The sequence below is a fragment of the Mus caroli genome, unplaced genomic scaffold, assembly GCF_978045245.1.
Source record: "Mus caroli unplaced genomic scaffold, Mus_caroli_1 scaffold_1, whole genome shotgun sequence".
Classification (NCBI taxonomy): domain Eukaryota; kingdom Metazoa; phylum Chordata; class Mammalia; order Rodentia; family Muridae; genus Mus; species Mus caroli.
The window spans coordinates 132,735,530-132,755,873 of NW_028227256.1; the positions used below are offsets into that span (position 1 = coordinate 132,735,530).

Below are 20,344 nucleotides of genomic sequence, written 5' to 3' on the forward strand. Positions count from 1 at the left end.
ATTAGGTATCAGACTCAGTGTCACCCTTATGTCCCTTCTAAGTTTTTGGTTTGGACCCTGCCTGGGACAAGGGTCCCAGGTGCATATTTTACATATCAAAGCAGACCTGGCCTCCAAATTCTCCCAGCATCCCTCAGGCCCTACCTGGCACACCCTTCCCCCAACCCTGATCTTTCCAGACCTTTCCCTCAGAAGGTTCTTTCTTATATAATCCAGACATTTTGCGCACATGCTCTCTCCCTCTCCCTATCTCCCCTCCCTCTCCCCTTCCTTTGGTCCCTCCTCCCTCCCTCTCCCTCTCTCCTTTCCCTTCTCTTGCCCTTTCTCTCTTTCCCCCTCCTCCCCTCCCCATGGTGACTTCCCTCCCTGGCCTTGGTCCTTGGGGCCAGTGAACTCACCTGAGAGCAGCTTCCAAATAAACCTGCCTTTAATATATTCTAATCTGTCTTGAACGGTCTCATTTCACTGGCAGAGAAATAACCTATTACTAAGGACCAGAGAGATGGCTCAGCCTGTAAAAGTACTTGATGCTAAATCTGATAACATAAATTAAATTCCCAGGACCCAAATAGTAGAAGAAATAGATTCCAGTGGTTGTCCTCTGGCCTCCACATGTGCATCCTGCCATACACGCACTTCACAGGTTTATTACATGCCTTCATCCATACACACATACAAACATAAATGGTTTTAAAAAAAAAAGCTTCTGGCTCTGGAACAGCTCTTGGTTATTTTAATGTCGCCGCCTGTTACTTTTCATCAGCAGAAAGTCTTGTGTGAGGAGTAGGGGAGAGTCGGTTAGGAACTCTGGGAGATACCTTGCCGCTAGCTAAGTAGGTGAGACTAGTTTTACCGAAAAAAAAAAAAAAAAAAACCACAGCCAACCCCCTAGGAGCCCAAAGTCACTGGGCGGAGCTTCTGGGAGGGGTGATTGGCTGCCTTTGTGTGATGTCACTTGAGGCCCTAAGGTGAGGCTCCTCCTAAACTTTGGTGGCGACTGTTGGGTCTCTGGCACGTACCAAGGCTCACCTAGCCATTATGCTCTGCAGAAAGCGAGTTTTGCCCTTGGCAGTCTCTCAGCAGCCCCTGGCCTGCCTCCTCGCTGTGTCCTCTGCCCTTCACTTTGCTAGGGCTCAGTCCAGCTCCTGATGAGCCAAAGAACCGCTGAGCTCAGCTCTTCCCGCGGCCCTAGGCTCCGGCTGGCTGCCTTTGTGCCCGCCTCGCCCGCCTTTAAGTCTCTCGGCTGTGGCTCATCGCTGCGGGGGTGGAGGCAGCCGCCCACATCACGCCAGCCACTGTTCGCTTGTGAGCGGAGGAAGCGTGGTGACCTCAGCCACGGTGCCAGATCCTGCCTCTGAAAAGCCTTGGCTGCGCCACCCTGCCTGCCGTTTGCCAAATGGCGAATAGTCCGGCTCTGTTCAGCGAGATTCTGGGGGTGGAGGGTAGGGGCTTTCGGAAAGGGGCCCTAGGTCATTCCTCCCAACAGGGTGGAGAGAAAGGATAGAGGGTCTTCAGTGAGAGTCACAGTTAAGCTACCAGCCTTCATTGATAATAGGCAACTGGCTTGCCGGCCGTAGTGTGCCAATTCCATTGTTTTAAATGTTGCATCTTTCCGCTTCCAGATTTTCTATTTTAGGGTATATTCTAATCATTCAGTAATGGGTTTCAATATGCCTGTCTCATGTACTTTGATCTTACACCCACCACCCTTTTATGTTCCTGTTTCCTCCTGACTTCTGGTCTCCCCTCCCCTCAAGTCTTATTTTTAAGTTTAAATACTACATATGAGAGAAAATGTGATTAGAGTTTCCTGGGTCCAACTTAGCAACCTCTTGGATCATTAGTCCATTTCTTGCAAATAACACAATTCACTCTTGGCAATGGCAGAATAGTATTCTATTGTGTTATACATACTTTTTTTTAAAGCTATTGATCTACTGATGATCACATGGGCTAATATCCATAACCTTGCTATTTTGAAAAAAAAAATCTGTAGAGAACATGGGTGTGCAGGCGTCTCCGTGGTCTGCTACATTTGATTCCCCCTGGGATATACCTAGGAGTGGCACATCCAGTTCCTAAGATAGTATTTCTGTGCTTAAGGTGCACGCCCCTACTTGCCTCTTCCCAGTCCTGGTATAGTTGGTAGCCCTCAGGGGCCCATGGTACAAATGGAAGAACCTGGCAACTGACCCCTGACCCCTCCTTCCGTGCCATTGGGAAGGCCACTGCTTGAGTGGTTGCCATCTGTGCCCATCCCGCTATAAAGAGAAACTTCTCCCTTCTGTAGGTCACTGCCATTTTGAGGACAACCCACAACTCATCCAGAGTGGGACCAGTGGAAGAGGCCGCTGGAGGGAGGGCGGTACAGTTCTTAAAAAGCTAAGACCACGTAGATCTATATAACCCAAGTGCATACTGAGGCTTGCTTGGGCTGTGAGAGACAGGACAGAATCTCCAAATCTCCACCAGGCACCAGAGATGAGCTCAGCTGTCACATGACACTGTGTCCTCCAGGGCAGGGCAGCTCAGTTCCCTGCTTGGTGCTGCCTGAATGGACATGGGGCGTGCAAGCCAGCTCTGACAGGGGAGGAAGTCAGTAGCACTGTGGGGGTGGGGTCTTTAGAGAAAGCATGGAGGGAGTTGGGAGAGAGCCTCTAGTCTCAGCCTGAGGAGAGATTGGACACCAGCCTTGTTTCTTACTACCTGAGTGACTTAGGTTTGGTTCCTTCTGGGAAGTGAGGATTAACATCCTAGCTCATACACCACCAAGGCAAAGTGATGGTGGATGCTGGCTGGCCTACTACCCACACACATGGGAATGTCTGTGAGATCTTCCTTCTTTGCTCACTCCCGCAGCCCCTCATCCACAAGGCTCACACACACTGTGCCTTGTCCAGATCAGCTATTCTGAGAATTAGTCACATACCCACTTCTTAAAAATTGTATCCTGGTGTTTTGAATAGGCTAGCAAGGAGCTAGATGGCTCTCTGATGTATCAGGATGTGTAGAATTGAAAATATAATCCCAGGGAGACCCCACAACCCTTGCTACCTAAAGCCCTGGCTGACCCTATGTGTACCCTTCCAGACCTGCTCTCCCTGACTCTCTTCTTTGCTGCCCCCTTGGAAGCTCTGGCGACTGGCTACTGAAGACCTTGGGAGGGCTCTGATAACAGGCCTGCTCTCTGGGCCTCTGGGGACATTGATTCAATCTTCTCCAATCGCCGGCATTGCCATCTGCCTGCAGTAATTAAATGGTATTTGAACTGGATCCAGAAATCCCATCACAGGCTGTCACGTGGTGGGGAGGGTGTCTTCAGAAGCTCTGCAGTCTACGTAGTTAAGAGAGGCCTCCCAGGCTGCTGTGATGTCCCCTCAGTTCACCAGAGAGCACCCACGTGCTCTGGGAGGAAGTATCCAGTCTTAGGCCCCTGCAGCCCCAGGGCAGAGCCAAAGCTCTCATTTCTATGCTATGCCATGCCTCACTCTCTGCAGCTGCCCATGCTCTCCTGGTGTCTGAGGCTTCCCTCCACTCTCTAATCCCTGGTCCTCAGTAGCAATGTGTGTACTGCAGGGTTAAGGAAGGGCTAGCACGTTCAGCCTGCCTGGGCTTGAAATGGCTCCTCACTGTCTGTGACTCTGAATGACACCATCCCAACTTCCTTATCTGTCAACTGGACACTGGCAAAGACCTCCCAGGGGGTTGTTGTGAGGTCAAGAGTTAAGAAGCCTCAGTTCATAGGCCTGGCCTGGCATGCAGTGGTGAGCCCCGTGTGGGTCAGCAGCAGTGGTTAGGGTGGAAGTGGAAGCCAGCATAGGGGCCTGGGATGGGGGATGGGGGTTGGGGAAAGAAAAGCTTCCGGTCTGAAGGTCAAGAGAGAATGAAAAAGAATCAGTTTTGCTCTTTCTGTCAGAAACCAGTTCAGGCAAACAGGTGAAAGGCTAGGACGCTGGGCTCCTGTCCCTGTACAGCCCTTAACAGTTAGGTGAGAGTGGTGACTTCTTTGGGCTTCCATTTCTTTCTGGAGAGAGTCACTCACTGAAGTGACTGTTTACACCTCCAAGGAAACACTCCTGAAAGACACCAGACTCCCACATATGGATAGAGTCTTGCCCAAGTACCCACCCCTCACACAGACACCTGTCCCTCCCCAGTCCTTATCCACAGCAGAGCGGAGTGACAATCTCGGGTGCTCCTCACCCAGCTGATGGCTCTGAGTGGGTGTTTGGGGGAAGAAGCAACTGGGACAAGGACATGATGGTGATTTAGAGGTGCTGGGGTCTGCAGCTAGGCACCTCTGGGCCATCAGTGGGCAATTGCTCCGGACCCTGGTGTTCCTTTCTTCTCATGGTAAATGTTGGCTTAGAGAGAGGGGCCTGACAAGCAGATCATTGTAAATGCGCAGCCAATGGGGCCACTAGTGTGAGTCCATGACACTAGAGCCTACCCCCACTCTTGCTTTGGGATGTCTGAAGCGTACTTTCTGCCCGTCCTTGCACGCGCATGCTTACTGACTCATGCTTGGTTGCCATGGGGACCTCATCCTGGTGATGCAGCTTAGAAAAGGGAATGAGGGGTGGATGGATGGAGACAAATTCGCCCATGGCTGGCTCCCCACTCAGGACTGATGCCACTTGTCCTCGACATAGGGACTCCTCCTCTGAACCAGTATCTGGGATGTAGATCAACCCCGTGGCCCCATTTGCTGCCTCAATGGGGTGCTTTCCATTGACCCAGGCTGCTTTGGTTGTGTTTGGGCGGGTCCTTCCGTTCCTGGAAAGAGCCAGCACTTGTGTCTGAGAGTGCCACAAAGCCCTGGTTGCCGCATTGAAGACCCTCATAGCCTCTACAGGCCCCTGCCTCGGTTCTAACCTTCTCCCAGACTGGCTCAGAAGAATGTGGTCAGGAGTTGTGGGGTGCTGCCTGTCCTGTCCTTCTCTCTCCATCCTTGGCTCTAAGCTGTATCTCTCTAGAATGGGCTAGCTCTCACCTCCTTGCAAGAGGGATACTGACTTCCAGGCCTCTGGCGGTGGTGGTGATGGTATGCCTTTGCCCAGGTTTGGTCCCTTCACTCTCTGGTGTACAACCTTGGGGTACTCACTGGAACATTCTCAGCCTCCTCTGGACAATCAGGGGAATAAATACCTCGTAGGTTCATAGCGAAGAGCACGTGAATTAGTTTATAGAGAACATATTTAACGTACACTAGGGGTACCAAGTGTTCAATGTTAGCTACTATTTGTTTGGGTGATATGCATATGTGTTACTGAAACCATTCCCTGGGGTTTCCTATCCTCTTCCCTTTCCTGACTTGTGGGGTAAACAAACAGAATTATGGCTGGTAACATGAGAGGATGGTCTGTCACTTCTACCCAGTTGGTGCTGATCCAGGGCTCTTTCCAACCCCCGAGCAGGATCCGACCCCAGCTGTCAAAGGAGAAGATCGAAGGCTGTCACATCTGTACCTCCGTTACCCCTGGAGAGCCCCAGGTCCTGCTGGGGAAGGACAAGGCTTTCACCTATGACTTTGTCTTTGACCTGGACACCTGGCAGGAGCAAATCTATTCGACCTGTGTGAGCAAACTCATCGAAGGCTGCTTTGAGGGCTATAATGCCACAGTACTAGCCTATGGACAGGTAAGCCACTGCTACCCAAACCATGAGCATGTCAAACTCAGTCTCCCTCCACCCAGCACGGGAGATAGGCCCACAAGAGAGCAGTCACTCAAGGCCCAGTGTGTGCTTTTGTCTGGCTTCTGAGTTATGGCTGCATGGCTGGTTAGCAGAAGCAGGCTTTCATCAGGGAATTCTACAGGGTTTGTCTCTGGGATAGAATAGGTTCACTGGTCTAGGGGTAATGGGTAAGAGAATTTGGTCCACGCCAAGGCTTCTGATTCCCCAGAGGGGACCAGTTACCACCTGTACTCTGTCTTTGCCCATGCAGACAGGGGCCGGGAAGACATATACTATGGGCACCGGCTTTGACACAGTGACATCAGAAGAGGAGCAGGGCATCATCCCAAGGGCCATTGCACATCTCTTCAGGGGCATCGACGAACGCAAGCGGCGGGCACAGGAGCAGGGTGTGACTGGGCCTGAGTTCAAAGTCAGTGCTCAATTCCTGGAGGTACTGTGGTCTTGGAGGGTGGTCAGGTGGGAGATGTGTTGGAACCTAAGACCATGGAAGCTGATGCTTCCCACCAGTATAGAGAAATAAGCCTAGGGAACCCTGGAGTTATCTATAGGAGATGAGTGCCCTGTTTCTGAGAGTGTCTAAGCTAGGGCTACAGAAACACTTGGTAGCTGAAATGTTTCCTGGGTCCAATGGGGCCTAAGATCTCAGACCTTGGCTGATTCTGGCCCTGGCCTGGTCACGTCGCCACTCTGAACTTCATCTGCAAAGTGGGCTTGATACCCCTCTCCTTCCTTAGGGACTAGTAAATCTGGCATGGAAGCCTGACCCTGGCACATGGCGAGAACCCAGCTTCTGTCTCTGGCCCTCATGAGGCCCTTCCTCTGCCCCCTAAGTACCTATCTGTATCTTTTGAGCTGAGACGCGTCCTGGCCTCTTAGTACAGCAGGAGTTTCCTTCATCTCTGGTCTGCCTGCTTCGGGAGGTATCAGCCTGAACTAGGCAACCATGAGCTTTGGGGAGTACAAGAGAGGATCTCTGGGCTCTAACATTTGGGCTGTGCTGGAAAGTCAGCAGTTCTGTAAATACAGGCTCTGTCCTGGAGATGGTCTTCTTGGGAGAAGGCTATAGAAAGGCGAGCCACCTTAGTATTTCTCACAGGAACCTGGCCAGGCTCCTCTGAAACATGTGGTCATGTAGTTCTGATTCCTAGCATCTAGTTTTCTCTACCAAGGAGCCCTGCTCTGCTGTGTTTAATGGGTTTGGAGCCATCCTACTCTCTTACCTTCCAACCCTGATGCTTTTCCTGGATCTTGTTGACCCTCAGAGGGATGGACAGGGCTGAGGCTTGTCCCTGTATACTGTTCCAGTATCTTTCCTGTGCACCCATAGCTGCTGCTTTCCCTATAAAGGACCTGTATTTTAGTCCTTTGGGTTACATCTGTGTATATATGCACATAAGTGTGTACATATATTATTGTATAAGTGTGCATGAGTATGCATGTGTGTATATGAGTGTTTGTGAGTGCATGTGTATATATATATGTGTGTGTGTGTGTGTGTGTACGTGAATATGTGTGGTTCTTGCTGTCTATATATCATTGAGCTTGTCGCTGTTTTCTTCCCTTTGCCATTCTGTTGCCATGGAGAACTTCCATGCTGGCAAGTCCAGGCCAAAGAGTGCACCACAAGGGGTTAACTGATGCAGTGTGTCTACACCAATACAAGACACACAGACACCATGAAACTCTGTCTCCTCCATCTCTTCCTTCTGTTTCCTCTTCCCCTTCCTGTGGGGTATTTTTGTCCCCTTAAGGCCATCAAAGCCTTGGATGTCTGAGGGCTGCAGTGCCCTCTCTCTGTCTCCATAGGTCTTGGCTGCTGCCCTCTCCCATCCCACCCCACCACACCCCACCCCACCACACCCCACTCCACCACACCACACCTTTTCCCCTGGCTTTTGACATCATAGCCTTTCTGCAGTTGAATTTCCCACAGTTCCAATCTTCTGATCCCAGGAATTGCCTCAGCAGACACCAACAGAAATGGGCTGGCACAATGGTCTTCCAGAAGGCTGGGCCACAATGCCCGGTCTTGCACTCTGCTCCTAGGCATCCGGCAAGGCACACAGCCATTCGTCCCCCATCTGAAGTTGCCATCAAGTTCTATGTCAGGCACCATGGCGCTCAGAGCTTCAGCGCTCAGGGCAGTGTCTTCTTAGTCTCTTCAAGCTTTGCCTTCCTTCATCTGGAATCACAGCCTCATGCCATCTCTGCCAGCCTGGCAATAACGATGAGATCCTTTCAATCCAGGCTGTGGTTTCCCCATTCATTAACACCTAGGACCTGCATCCTTCATCCTTGTCCTCAGCCTCCCCTTGGAGCTGAGAGCCGCTGGATGCTCTTCCTCCGGAGAGTAGGGCACCATGTGCATCTGCAGCCTCCAGATAGCCCTGCTTGGAGGACCAGGGTTCAGCAAGTTAGATTGCAGAGCTTGTTTCTGCTTTAGCAAATTGAGATGCTCTTGGGGCTCGAGCATGTACCATATGACCCAGCCATGCTTTGCTCCCCATCACAGCTCTACAATGAAGAGATCCTTGACCTATTTGACAGCACCCGTGACCCCGATGCCCGACACCGTAGGTCCAACATCAAGATCCACGAGGATGCCAACGGTGGCATCTACACCACAGGTGTCACTTCTCGCCTGATCAACTCCCAGGAGGAGGTGAGCATCTCATTCATGGGCATCTTTAAAGGCCAGAGTCCTACAGCACGTGGGGCCTGAGTCCTCTCCTCTGCGTCTGTCCCCAGCTGATCCAGTGCCTGAAGCAGGGCGCCCTGTCACGCACCACAGCCAGCACCCAGATGAATGTACAGAGCTCCCGATCCCATGCCATCTTCACCATCCACCTGTGCCAGATGCGCGTGTGTGCCCAGCCTGACCTGGTGAGGTGCTCTTGAGGGCCCAGGAGCTACATGATCTAGGGATGTCTCAGGGACAGGACAAACAAACGTGGGCCTAGGCTAGAACTCCAGAGGTGGGGCTTGCCTCTATCTCTCAGTTTTTATTTCTCTCCAGCCTCTCGTCTCATCTGTGCAATGGAGTGAGACAGAGTAATGTTAGTGTGTCCCAGCAGTGTCTGCTCTCAGGCACTGAGCACCCATGACAGTTGCTGCTGTGTAAGCTACCCTCACTCTCATGGATGGTAGTACTGTGGGGCGGAAGGCTAGCAGAGGATCAGGAGGTAGGGTCTGAGTGAGCCGGATGTCACCTTCTGCTGCAGGTGAATGAGACGGTGACTGGGCTTCCGGATGGAGCCGCCCCCACAGGCACAGAGTACGAGACACTCACTGCTAAGTTTCACTTTGTGGACTTGGCTGGCTCAGAGCGGCTGAAGCGGACAGGGGCCACCGGCGAACGGGCCAAAGAGGGCATCTCCATCAACTGTGGTCTGGTAGGCACACTGAAAATCACCAGCCCCAAGAGCCAGATGGCACAGACTAAGACAGGCCATAGGCTTCAATGGCTGCTCAGTCATTCTCTTTGGGTTTCTAGCTGCTGACTGGAACACCCATAGGACCCTGTTAGCTCCTCCTCCCTTAGCCCTCAGTTTATCAGACCAGTCTTTGAACCGACCCAGGAGCCTGAGTGTGGTGCTTGCTGCCTTCCTTGTGTGACTCTTCAGCTCTGGCTCTTTCTCCCACAGCTGGCCTTGGGCAATGTGATCAGTGCCTTGGGGGACCAGAGCAAGAAGGTCGTGCACGTGCCTTACAGGGACTCCAAGCTCACTCGGCTGCTCCAGGACTCTCTTGGAGGCAACAGGTATTTGATGACCGAGTCCAGGGAGGTGGGGAAGTTCCTGGATGCAGACCACTGACATAGGCTGAGATCCTGACTCCCAGGGAAAGGCGACCTTCTCAGCCTAGGCTGCAGACTTGGAGGCAGGGACTGGGAGGGGTTGGTTCAGTGACTCGTGGCTAGGTAGACTCAGTTTCATTGTTTCACAGAAGTGGGAGACAATACTTAAAGGCAGCCATATAGTCCAATGAGTCAGGAAATAATGGTAAGTACCAGGTCAACAGAGAGGCCATGGCACACTTTCGTCTCCAAGCAGAGGATTCTGTCATTAGGCATCAGCGCTTGTTAACTGTTTTCAAGGGTTTTCTTCTCTTGCTATGGAAGATCTTAGCCAGGTGTCCCAGGGTCCTACATCCCAGGTTCTAGGTCCTTTAAGTGTTAAATTGCGGGGAAGGAGGGTCTGGGTGAAATAGAACCTCAGCTGTGGAGCAGTGCTCCTGGGTCTGGCTTTGTCCTTTGTCTTCACCAAACCTGGTTCCACTCTTAGCCAGACCATCATGATCGCCTGTGTGAGCCCCTCGGATCGGGACTTCATGGAGACACTTAACACTCTCAAATATGCCAACCGGGCCCGCAACATCAAAAACAAAGTGGTGGTGAACCAGGACAAGACCAGCCAGCAGATCAGCGCGCTGCGGGCTGAGATCGCACGCCTGCAGATGGAGTTGATGGAGTACAAAGCGGTAAGCATCCCCTTACTCCTTACCTTAGGAACGCTGCCCATGAGGGGCCGATGCCCTGCTCCACACCTTGCCCTGTAGCATCCCACAACCAGATTCTGAGCAGTCCTCCCAACTTTGCAGCACCCATCCATCCTCATGTCTGCTAGGCTTCGCTGTGCATCAGATGTGGGTCCCAGTACTGGGTTTTATGGCAAAACCAGTGCAGGCTGAGCTTTCTAGGCTTAGAATACACCGTGTAAGAATTTGAACACCCTGGCTATGTAGCATGGGTGTTTGGTCAAGGGAAAATGCCTCCCAGGTGCTTTTTGTTGTCCACAGAGTGTATTGCATTGGAATAGATGAGACTGCCCCACTGTGGAGGAGTCAGTGACACAGGGGACACAGGTGTTGCCCAGTGTGCTACAGGGGCAGAGGAGTTAGCCTACTTGCGGTGTGGTGTGTGGGGCGGGGCTTTATGGAAGGGGTGTGCATGTGGATTTTGAAAGACAAATGAGATATCAGCAGAAGGAGGCCAGCAGGCATTCTGGGTAGAAAGCAAACAATAAAGAAAACGGCAGAAAGGAGGAAAACGGGCGCTTTGAGGGGCATATCTAATTCTAATATCCGAGGCTGACGTCACCCACTGGTCGCACCTGGTCTGAATCCGGCACACAGATGGGTGGGTTTGTACTTGACAATTCATCGGAAAGTCAGGAAGTCTCAACATCTGTGGAAAATTTGTCTCTGCTAGCAACTGGCACTAAGTTGGCTGGAGTGAGTAGCAGCGTCATGATTTATTAGATGAAGAAATCTCACAATTCACACACAAACAAGCTGTACGTTTACAGTCGTAGCCTGTTGGTAAGCGGTCAAGGGCCGCCGCCGAACTCTGGTAACTCAGAGCACAGATCGTTAGGATCAAGGAAGGAAATAGGTGGTGGCAATTCTGCACCGAATTTTACCCTTATAGTAATAAGTCTCTCTTCTTCGACTAAGCAGGGAGTAGAGTAACATCTGTGCGCAAAAGAATAGAGGGAGGATTTCAAAAGGTGAAATTCATCAGTTTGTAACATTTAACTTGGTGTCAATACAATGGACAACTCTGTAAGCCCAATCAATGTCTTGGTGACCTGATACACGGTCACTGCTTCAGCTGTAAGGTAGACAGTAAAACATGAGAGAGCAGAGATATCAAAAGAGTGGCTGCGTCTATTACACTATTTCTCCACTGCAGTCCCCACCACTCCTTGTTGTCTTATACCCAGGCTGACTCACCCATGGATGCCAATTGGCTGGCCCCATAGGGTTTTGTCACTTGGACTAGCGTTCCAGGATACTGAAAGTGACTGAAACTGGATAAGTCAAGCATTTGGAGATTTTGTTGTCAGAGAGAGAACTATTTGGTTGGTCGGTTTGGTGTTGCTTTTAGGAGGAAACTTATTATGTAGCCCAGGTTTGCCTGGAACTCATTTTGCCCAGGCTGGTCCTGAATTTGTGATCTTCATGCCTCAAACTTCAGACACTGATATTATAAGGCATGAGCTCCCAGTGAGCCCTCAGTGAGCCCCCATATTCATTGCTATGTAAGGCTTTGGGGCCTTAGGAGATAGGAACTCCATTAGGAAAGCTGGAGATAAAGACCAGAGTCCCACCCTGTCCTGGGGAAGGCTGAGGTGATTGGAAGAGGATTGTCATGCATCCTCCCATGGGATTCAGCACCTGACTGCCCCCTGCCTGTCTCCATCCCAGGGCAAGCGAGTGATTGGGGAGGACGGTACAGAGGGCTACAGCGACCTGTTCCGGGAGAACGCCATGCTACAGAAGGAGAATGGGGCGCTGCGGCTCCGAGTGAAGGCCATGCAGGAAGCCATTGATGCCATCAACAACCGGGTCACACAACTCATGAGCCAGGAGGCCAACCTGCTTCTGGCCAAGGCTGGTGAGTCGGGGTACGGCAGACTAGCTCAGAGCAACAACGTACCCCCCAACCCCCACCCTCGGTATCAAGCAGGCTATAGCAACCAGCCAATGCACAGATCATTTCATTTACGCATTTCTCCAGCAATTTAACATGACACATGCACAGCCTTCCTCTTAAACATGTAAGAGGCACACAGTACATTAAGCTAAGGATGAAAATCCCCTCAGCAGACTCTCCACCCACATCCTCTCTGCTTCCAGAAGAACCCTTCCTGAGCTGCTGAGTGTGTTTTCCCACGCGTTCTCGGTACATTTGTTTTGAGTATAAATGCATTCAGATATAGCATGTGTACGTGTGTGAATATGCATTGCATTTTCTCTATATGAGCTCATACTTTCTATTTTATGACTTCCTTTTTTTCGTTTAGCAGCATGTCTTATAAATCTTCATATCCAAAGCCACTTAATTTTTAAATGACTGCATGACGGTCCATCTGTGATGGTGAATAATTTATTGAACAGCCTCTACTGATGGCTGTGTAGATTGTTTCCAATGTCATGCCATTATCCAACAGTGCTTGGATACAACTCTGATCATGTTCAAGCATTCCCTTCATGTAGATTCCCTTATGGAGACGCCTGGGTAAACTAGCACACTGGAGACTTGTGCAAGTCTTAGAACAACAGCCCCAGTCCTTTCTGTTATCACCCGCTTCCTCTATTGTACCTGTCTGTCTTCTCCATCCAGGTGATGGCAATGAGGCCATTGGTGCTCTGATCCAGAACTACATCCGGGAGATTGAGGAGCTGCGGTGAGTAAGCCTGTCCAGTAGGAGCAGACTGGATGGACTTAACCAGGCCGATTTTACGCAACTCACCTGGCCTCACCCTCCCAATCTGTCCACACAGAACAAAGCTCCTGGAGAGTGAGGCTATGAATGAGTCCCTCCGCAGAAGCCTCTCCAGGGCTTCCGCTCGGAATCCCTACTCCCTGGGAGCATCTCCAGCAGGTCCAGCCTTTGGGGGCAGCCCCGCCACCTCCATGGAAGATGCTTCTGAAGTGATCCGCAAGGCTAAGCAAGACCTCGAGCGGCTGAAAAAGAAGGAGGTCAGGCAGCGGAGGAAGAGGTGAGTGGAATTTTACCACCTCCCCTGACAGCCAGAACATTTGAAGGTGAACCCCTCCCCAACACCATCCAGGAAGACGGCTCCCTACCCCATGTATGGCAGGACCACTCCTACTCCACTCCTAGGGCATCACTAGTAATGCTTTGGAAATTTCTCAAGCATGTACTCAATTTGGAGGAAAGATACCTTCTCCAGCCTTTTTTTGTGTCTATCTCCATCAAGGTCAATTTCAGGGGATAGAGCAGTGGAGGGGGTGGATGCTGGAGAAGAGCCATTCTCTACAAAGCTCCTGCTAGAGAATGGTATTGGTCCCTAATCTAGCTTCAATTTTCCTTCCAAAGCAGCCCAGAGAAAGAAGCGTTCAAGAAGAGGGCAAAACTCCAGGCAGAAAACAGTGAGGAGACAGATGAGAACGAGGCTGAGGAGGTGAGGACCACCCTGGCCTTCCACGGGCTCATGTCCGAGTTGGGGTAGAGACTTCGTCAGTGTTATTGGGGGTGGGGCAGGGAGTTGCCTTTAGTTGATCCTTGAGTTTCTCGGTAATGCTGACTTGTTGCCATGGTGATCTCCATCCCTTGGGCCTTTGCCTCATCCCAAATGGATGATGCTAGCCTGAGCATCCTCCACAAGGGCAGTGCCCAGGCTATCAGGAGTGGATGGTCTCCCAGAGGAGGGTATGGCTAGCTCCCACCCTGAGGTCTTGTGCCTCTCCCAGCCTCTGCCTCGGGGCTCCCGTCTCACCAGGCCGGTGCAGCTGGCTGATGGTACTTTGTGCCTAGGAGGAGGAAGAGCGAGATGAAAGTGGCTGTGAGGAGGAGGAAGGGCGTGAGGATGAGGATGAAGACTCGGGCAGCGAAGAGAGCCTGGTAGACTCAGACTCCGACCCTGAAGAAAAGGGTGCGTGGGCTGGGGCTGGGGCTGGAGAGAAGAGTTGTTTGCGGTCAGTCCCCCAACTGTGGGACTGTTGATCAGACCTGGGCTTCCCAAGAAGAAATTCAGATGGACCTGGGTGGAGTCAGGCCTGCCGGAGTGCTTAGAAACTGCTTGTCTAGACAGGGCTCAGACTTCTAAATGAGAAACCAAGAAAAGCAATAGTAAAGACAAATAATGGGTGGGGGGCATTAGCTCTCCTTCTGTGCCCACCGCTGTGTTTAGGCTGACCCTTCAGAAGGCTTGAAGAATCCAGTGCTCACTACTACCTTGGGCAAAGGTATTAGGCTCCCCTGGATCAACATCGAGCATGCTCAGAGAGATCCCTAGCCCACTGATGGATTCAGAGACAGGGCATTTGAATGGCTTTGGCTGACATCAAGAACCCCTCCTTCAATGTGGAGATATCTGTCCTTCAGCTCTGTCCTGTTGTCTGTCATCTTTCACCCACAGGGTGCTCTGGGCCACTTTACCCTCCCCCCACCCAAACAGTCCCATGTCATCAGTCATGGTGGCATAGGCCTATGAGCCCATCACGGTAGGAAGGGCATTAGCCTCCCTTCAAGCTCCTGAGCCCAGCTGTGTGTTTCTGAGGCTGCTCATTAAATGTATTGCCTCTCCCCTCACCCGGCAGTATTCCGCCTCCCTTCCTGGTCACTGATTGGTCACTGCTGACCAAAGGATGCCCACCCACCACACTCAAACTGTCTAGACTTCTCCCTTGCCCTTGCCCCTGGCCTGGGGCTGAGTCTGGCTCTGTCTGATTTGGCAGAAGTGAACTTCCAGGCCGACCTGGCGGACCTGACGTGTGAGATCGAGATCAAGCAGAAACTGATCGACGAGCTGGAGAACAGCCAGCGGCGGCTGCAGACGCTCAAGCACCAGTACGAGGAGAAGCTAATTCTGCTGCAGAACAAGATCCGGGACACGCAGCTGGAGCGTGACCGCGTGCTGCAGAACCTCAGTGAGGCCAGAGCCATGCACCTCCTCCCCGACCCCCTGTCTTGTCAAAAGACATCCCCCCATGGTGCACAGGGACCTCTGAGCGAAGCACCGTGACCTTTGGCCCGTAGTTAAAAAGTTCTTGTGTCTCACCCAGCTTCTCTGCTACTTTTGTTTTAAAATTACCTTTGGGGCATGTGCATGCATGTGTATGTGTGTGTGCGTGTGTGCAGACGCTAATGTGACGTAGCAGACACGTGGAGGCCAAAGGACAACCTACAGAGGAATTCTGTTTTCTCCTTCCACTGTCTGGGTCCTGGGGATTGAACTTTGGTCATCAGGCTTGGCAGCAAGTGCCTTTATGTGCTGAGCCACCCTGACAGCTCGGCCACTCCTTTTTTGAGACAGAGTCTTGCCATGTAGCCCAGGCTGGCCTTGAACTTGTAGCAATTTTTCTGCCTCAGCCTCCTTGGTGGTAGAACCATAGACAGCACAGACAGGTGCCACTATGCCTAGCATCTTATATGTTAAATCTCTAATCCTTTATCTCCCTAGGCCTGTGCTAAGATACCTCCCGAACCCCTACTTACTATATTCAGTTTATAAGACTTCCCAAACTGTCTTTTTCTACTGCCCTGCAGCCCTCTGAGCCAGTGGTTCATCTCCTCATCCACTCTATTAAGCAAATGTTGGCTGAACGGGTGCTATAGAGCAGGTGTTATTCTAGGGACTAGAATTGTCTTAGTGTGTAAAGTCCCTCTCCCAGAGTGCACACTCTGGTGCAGGTGGCAGTATAAAGCAGAATTGCTATCGGGGATGGCACTCCTAAGTATCTTTATATATATATATATATATATATATATATATATATATATATACATATATATATATATATATGGCAAGGAGAGGGGACAGGGAGGTTACCAATGGGGTGGGCTGGGCAGGGCATGGAAGGGTACACAGAGAAGGTGAGTGATCTTGGAGTAAGGCTGAAAGAGTAAATACATCAGGCTCTTTCTTGGTGCATCAAAAGAGCAGAACTAGCAATGGAAAGAACATTCCAGATAGAGGGAACAGAAGCTGTGAAGGCCCCAAGGCAGCTATGTCCCTAGAATGGTAGTCTAGACTAGTCGGAGAACAGGCCATGTATGTCATTGTAATATGTCACCTTGCCTCGGAGAATTGAGATCAGCGGGCTTGGCAGCAAGTAAGGAGGGGGAGGGAGAGAGAGAGAGAGAGAGAGAGAGAGAGAGAGAGAGAGAGAGAGAACACAAGACACTTAAAAGCATTTTAAAAACATCATTTTTACAGTTGTGTCAGAGGATTAAAGTGGAAGCTTAGGGGGTCGATTGGACCGGTGCTAAGATGTGGTTGGGCTCAGGTATCTTAGAGGCTGAGCTCAAGGCTCAGGAGGCCTAGGGGATAAGGGAGCCATCTCAGGATGTGTGCCTCAGGCAGGAGGTGGTGATGTTTTCTGAGATGGAGTAAGTTGGGTTGGTCTTGGATCTGCTCAGGCTTCGATGTCTGTTCCCAGTTCAGGTGGGAGAGTCTGGGTGAGGAGCCAGCTTATTCCTGCTGTAATCACACCACAGCGGCTCTTGTTACTGCTCCACTTCCTGCTGGCACCGCCTTTCCAGGGACCGAAGCCTCAGTCTGAAAATACTACACTGAATGTCAGAGCAGGAAAGTTAGGGCAGCTGCTGAACCCACGACCTTATTGTTCAAATGAAGAAGCAGGCTCAGGGGAGGGGTCAACTGTAAAATCAGACCCCAGCGCCCGTCTCCCCCAGTGAGCCCATATTTAGTGGGAACCCGTGCCTCTGACCCTGTTTTCCACTGTCCTCAGGCACTATGGAGTGCTACACGGAGGAGAAAGCCAACAAGATAAAGGCAGATTATGAGAAGAGACTGCGGGAGATGAACCGGGACCTGCAGAAGTTACAGGCTGCTCAAAAAGAACACGCCAGGCTACTCAAGAACCAGTCTCGCTATGAAAGGGAGCTGAAGAAGCTACAAGCGGAGGTAGCTGAGATGAAGAAGGCCAAGGTAGGCAGACGGTATGAAGAGTGGGGCCTAGGGACCTATACCGTGTTGTCGAATCCATATTCCACATTGAGTATCATCACTGCTCTTAAGTGAGGATTGTCCACTAAACACACAGCATCATGTGACCCAATCCTGCCCCAGCCACACACAGCCTCCTAGCAACCTCATCCCAGTACTGGGTTCATTGCAGGCACCCTGCTCATTGCTGCCCCCTGTGTTGGGAAGCTGTACTACAATTGCCTCCTGTCTGCACAAGGAAGCCTGAAGCCTCATTTGGTACAAGCCTTGCCTCTAGTCATAGTAATAATAGGCACCATAATGGGCACCATGGCCAGCTCCCATTGTGTTTGTGGAGACTGGCGGCTCAGGGAAGAAAGTTCCTGCTACCAAGATGTAGTATTGGGATGCAAATTCTGCCCTTGATGTTCCCAGCTGGTGCGTGTCCTTGGTGGCTCTGGGCTCCCTTTTCTACCTTGACACAGCCCACAGGGCACAGTCTGTAGGACCTGCTCTATTGATGTTGGCAGCTGAGGTCTTGAGCTTCTGGTATTGGTGTGGTTTCAGCTTCTGCCTAGGGCTCACAGATCCTTGCCTGTGAATATCCTTTATCACCCTTGGATCTTTCTGCCCTGGTTCTTAGCTTCTGTTGTCTTTCAGTTCTCCACAGCCCTGGTCTAAGCTCTGGGTCCAGACCCCCTAACAAAGCTTGGCAAAGGCAGTATCCCCTTGGGGACTTAGGACCTGTTAGTAACTGTGTCTTCGCTGCTGTCCTGACTCCTGCTGACCAGTGTGCACAGGAAAGGCAGTTATCCAGTTTAGAGGAAATGGAGCTGTGCCTGGGCGGGCTCTGTCCCTAAGCAGGTCCAGAGCCTTTATCTGCTGAATCTCTACCTTGCTGAGATCAGCCCAGCATGGCCCCAAAGAATCCGATGTTCACTTTTGACTTCAGTGCTTCTGTCCTGTAGACACGAAGCCATTGACAGTAAATGTCACTGGGATTCAAATACCCATAGATCTTAGTCCCTGAGGATGAGTGGGAAGGAAACCTTATGTTTCAGACCCCCAGTCAGTGCTGCCTAGAAGACCATCCCTGGCTAGTGCCCCCACTACCAGCTACTGACTGGGGCACATGGGCCATTCCTGCCCAGCCCTGCCTCACCTCTGTTACCTCTGCCACCCCAGGTAGCCCTCATGAAGCAAATGCGTGAGGAGCAGCAGCGGCGGCGACTGGTGGAGACCAAGAGGAACCGGGAGATTGCTCAGCTCAAGAAGGAGCAACGGAGGCAGGAGGTGAGAGGCCTCTGGGAGCTTTCAGCCACCCCTCCCTACCGATTACCCTCTCCCCTCCCCCCCTCGCAATCCCCCCCTCCAGTTCCTACTGTTCCAAGTGACAAGAGCCACACTTGGAGCAGAGTATAGCCCATCAGAAAGGCAGAGCCACTGTTGGCTTCTGTCCCAACCCCTACATGTCCAAGGTGATAATTTGAGCTCAGAGAAGGGCAAGAATTTGCCCAAAGTCACCAGCAAAGATCAAACACGTGGAGCTCCAGGCCTGGAAGAAACAGGAGGACTGGGCCTCTAGTTCAGATTCATGTTCATGATAGGAGATAAGACCAAGAGAATTGTCCTTGTGGGCAGGAATTCCTCATGGCCACCCCTGGTAGAAGCGTGCATCTGAGTACCATTTTATCTACAGTTTGGCTGTGTGAGAATGACCCCACACAAGAAAATCTTGAGCCTTTGGCTACAGAGCTGCCTACCCTGTCCCAATTCCTGTCTGGACAGAAAGTAGTTGTACACACCTTTACTCCCAGCACTTGAGAGGCAGAGGCAGAGGCAGGCGGATCTCTGAGTTCAAGGCCAGCCTCATCTACAGAGTGAGTGAGTTCCAGGACAGCCAAGGCTACACAGAGAAAACCGGTCTCAAATTTCACCCCACCTCTCAAAAAAAGATTGCTGTTGGTGGCTGAAGGTGACCCAACCCTTTTCTTTCAGTTTCAGATACGGGCCCTGGAATCTCAGAAGCGCCAGCAGGAAATAGTTCTGAGGAGGAAAACCCAGGAGGTGAGTGCTGTCAACAGGCAGCCTGGTTGTACAGGACTAGCCCTGGTTCTGATGCTTGCTCTCCTCTGAAGTGTGTGTGTGTGTGTGGGGGGGGGGAACCCCATGCTACTTGTGGACTGGAGCTTTCTTCATTCAGTGAGCACAGCCTTGCCAACTTCTAGCACCCTGTGAGATATGGCTTCTGAACCAGTCAGCTGTGCCTAGAGGGCAGAATCCACATCCCTTCCTGAGCGCCTAGCTGGTCATTTACAAAAGAGTGAAAAGGGCTAGAGAGACGGCCCGGTCAGCAAATTACTTACCACATAAGCATGACGGCCTGTGTTTGAACCCCCCAATACCTACATTAACAACTGGGGCATGGTCAAGACAGGTGGCTCCCAGCCGGTCATGGTGGCACACACCTTTAATCTCAGCACTCGGGAGGCAGAGGCAGGCGGATTTCTGAGTTTGAGGCCAGCCTGGTCTACAAAGTGAGTTCCAGGACAGCCAGGGCTATACAGAGAAACCCTGTCTCCAAAAACAAAAACAAAAAACAAAAAACAACAAAACAAAAAAAGACAGGTGGCTCCCAGAGCTTGCTGGCCAGCCAGTCTAGCTAATGGACGAGCCTTCGGGTCATTGAGAGACATAAGGGAAACCACACACCCTTGGGAACACATGTACACGCACATCTGGATGCACATGCACACATACCGGTAAAAGACAGACAGACAGACAGACAGACAGACATGATTTTGTTTATTTTACAACACAGACATCTTGTCTCTTTATAGCCCTAAGCTAGGCCTGTACAGAGCTGCCTCTATTCTCCCCAATACCTCATTCCAGGCTTCCTGTCCCTCCAGGCCTCCTCGCCCACTGGGTTCCCCTCTTCTTGTCTCCACTGTCCCCAGGTTTCTGCACTGAGGCGCCTGGCAAAGCCCATGTCTGAGCGAGTGGCTGGGCGTGTAGGATTGAAGCCCCCCAATATGGATTCTGGGGCTGAGGTGTCTGCCAGCACCACCTCGTCTGAAGCTGAGTCGGGAGCCCGCTCTGTCTCCAGCATAGTGCGTCAGTGGAACAGAAAAATCAACCACTTCCTGGGAGACCACCCTACCGCCACTGTCAATGGCAGCCGCCCAGCCAGGTGAGGAGTCTGAGTGCCCTGTGGGCAGGC

General features: G+C 51.5%; 1 protein-coding gene across 7 annotated transcripts in view; it reads left to right on the forward strand.

The window, feature by feature from the left end:
* Positions 1–20,344, forward strand: part of Kif21b (kinesin family member 21B) — a 43,850-nt gene that overhangs the window by 7,830 nt on the left and 15,676 nt on the right. For 4 of the 7 annotated variants that reach the window (XM_021184303.3, XM_021184430.3, XM_085841433.1 and 1 more), the window contains exons 2-18: positions 5,418–5,640; positions 5,948–6,130; positions 8,213–8,362; positions 8,449–8,583; positions 8,922–9,092; positions 9,345–9,460; positions 9,984–10,179; positions 11,908–12,097; positions 12,827–12,890; positions 12,988–13,206; positions 13,551–13,632; positions 13,986–14,103; positions 14,909–15,100; positions 16,925–17,124; positions 18,307–18,414; positions 19,120–19,188; positions 20,082–20,314. In XM_021184303.3, the coding sequence (XP_021039962.1) occupies positions 5,418–5,640; positions 5,948–6,130; positions 8,213–8,362; positions 8,449–8,583; positions 8,922–9,092; positions 9,345–9,460; positions 9,984–10,179; positions 11,908–12,097; positions 12,827–12,890; positions 12,988–13,206; positions 13,551–13,632; positions 13,986–14,103; positions 14,909–15,100; positions 16,925–17,124; positions 18,307–18,414; positions 19,120–19,188; positions 20,082–20,314 (2,649 nt within the window). Of the gene's footprint in view, positions 1–5,417; positions 5,641–5,947; positions 6,131–8,212; positions 8,363–8,448; positions 8,584–8,921; positions 9,093–9,344; positions 9,461–9,983; positions 10,180–11,907; positions 12,098–12,826; positions 12,891–12,987; positions 13,207–13,547; positions 13,633–13,985; positions 14,104–14,908; positions 15,101–16,924; positions 17,125–18,306; positions 18,415–19,119; positions 19,189–20,081; positions 20,315–20,344 lie in introns of all 7 variants that reach the window. The other 3 variants (XM_085841439.1, XM_085841432.1, XM_029478313.2) reach the window with 1 other exon arrangement.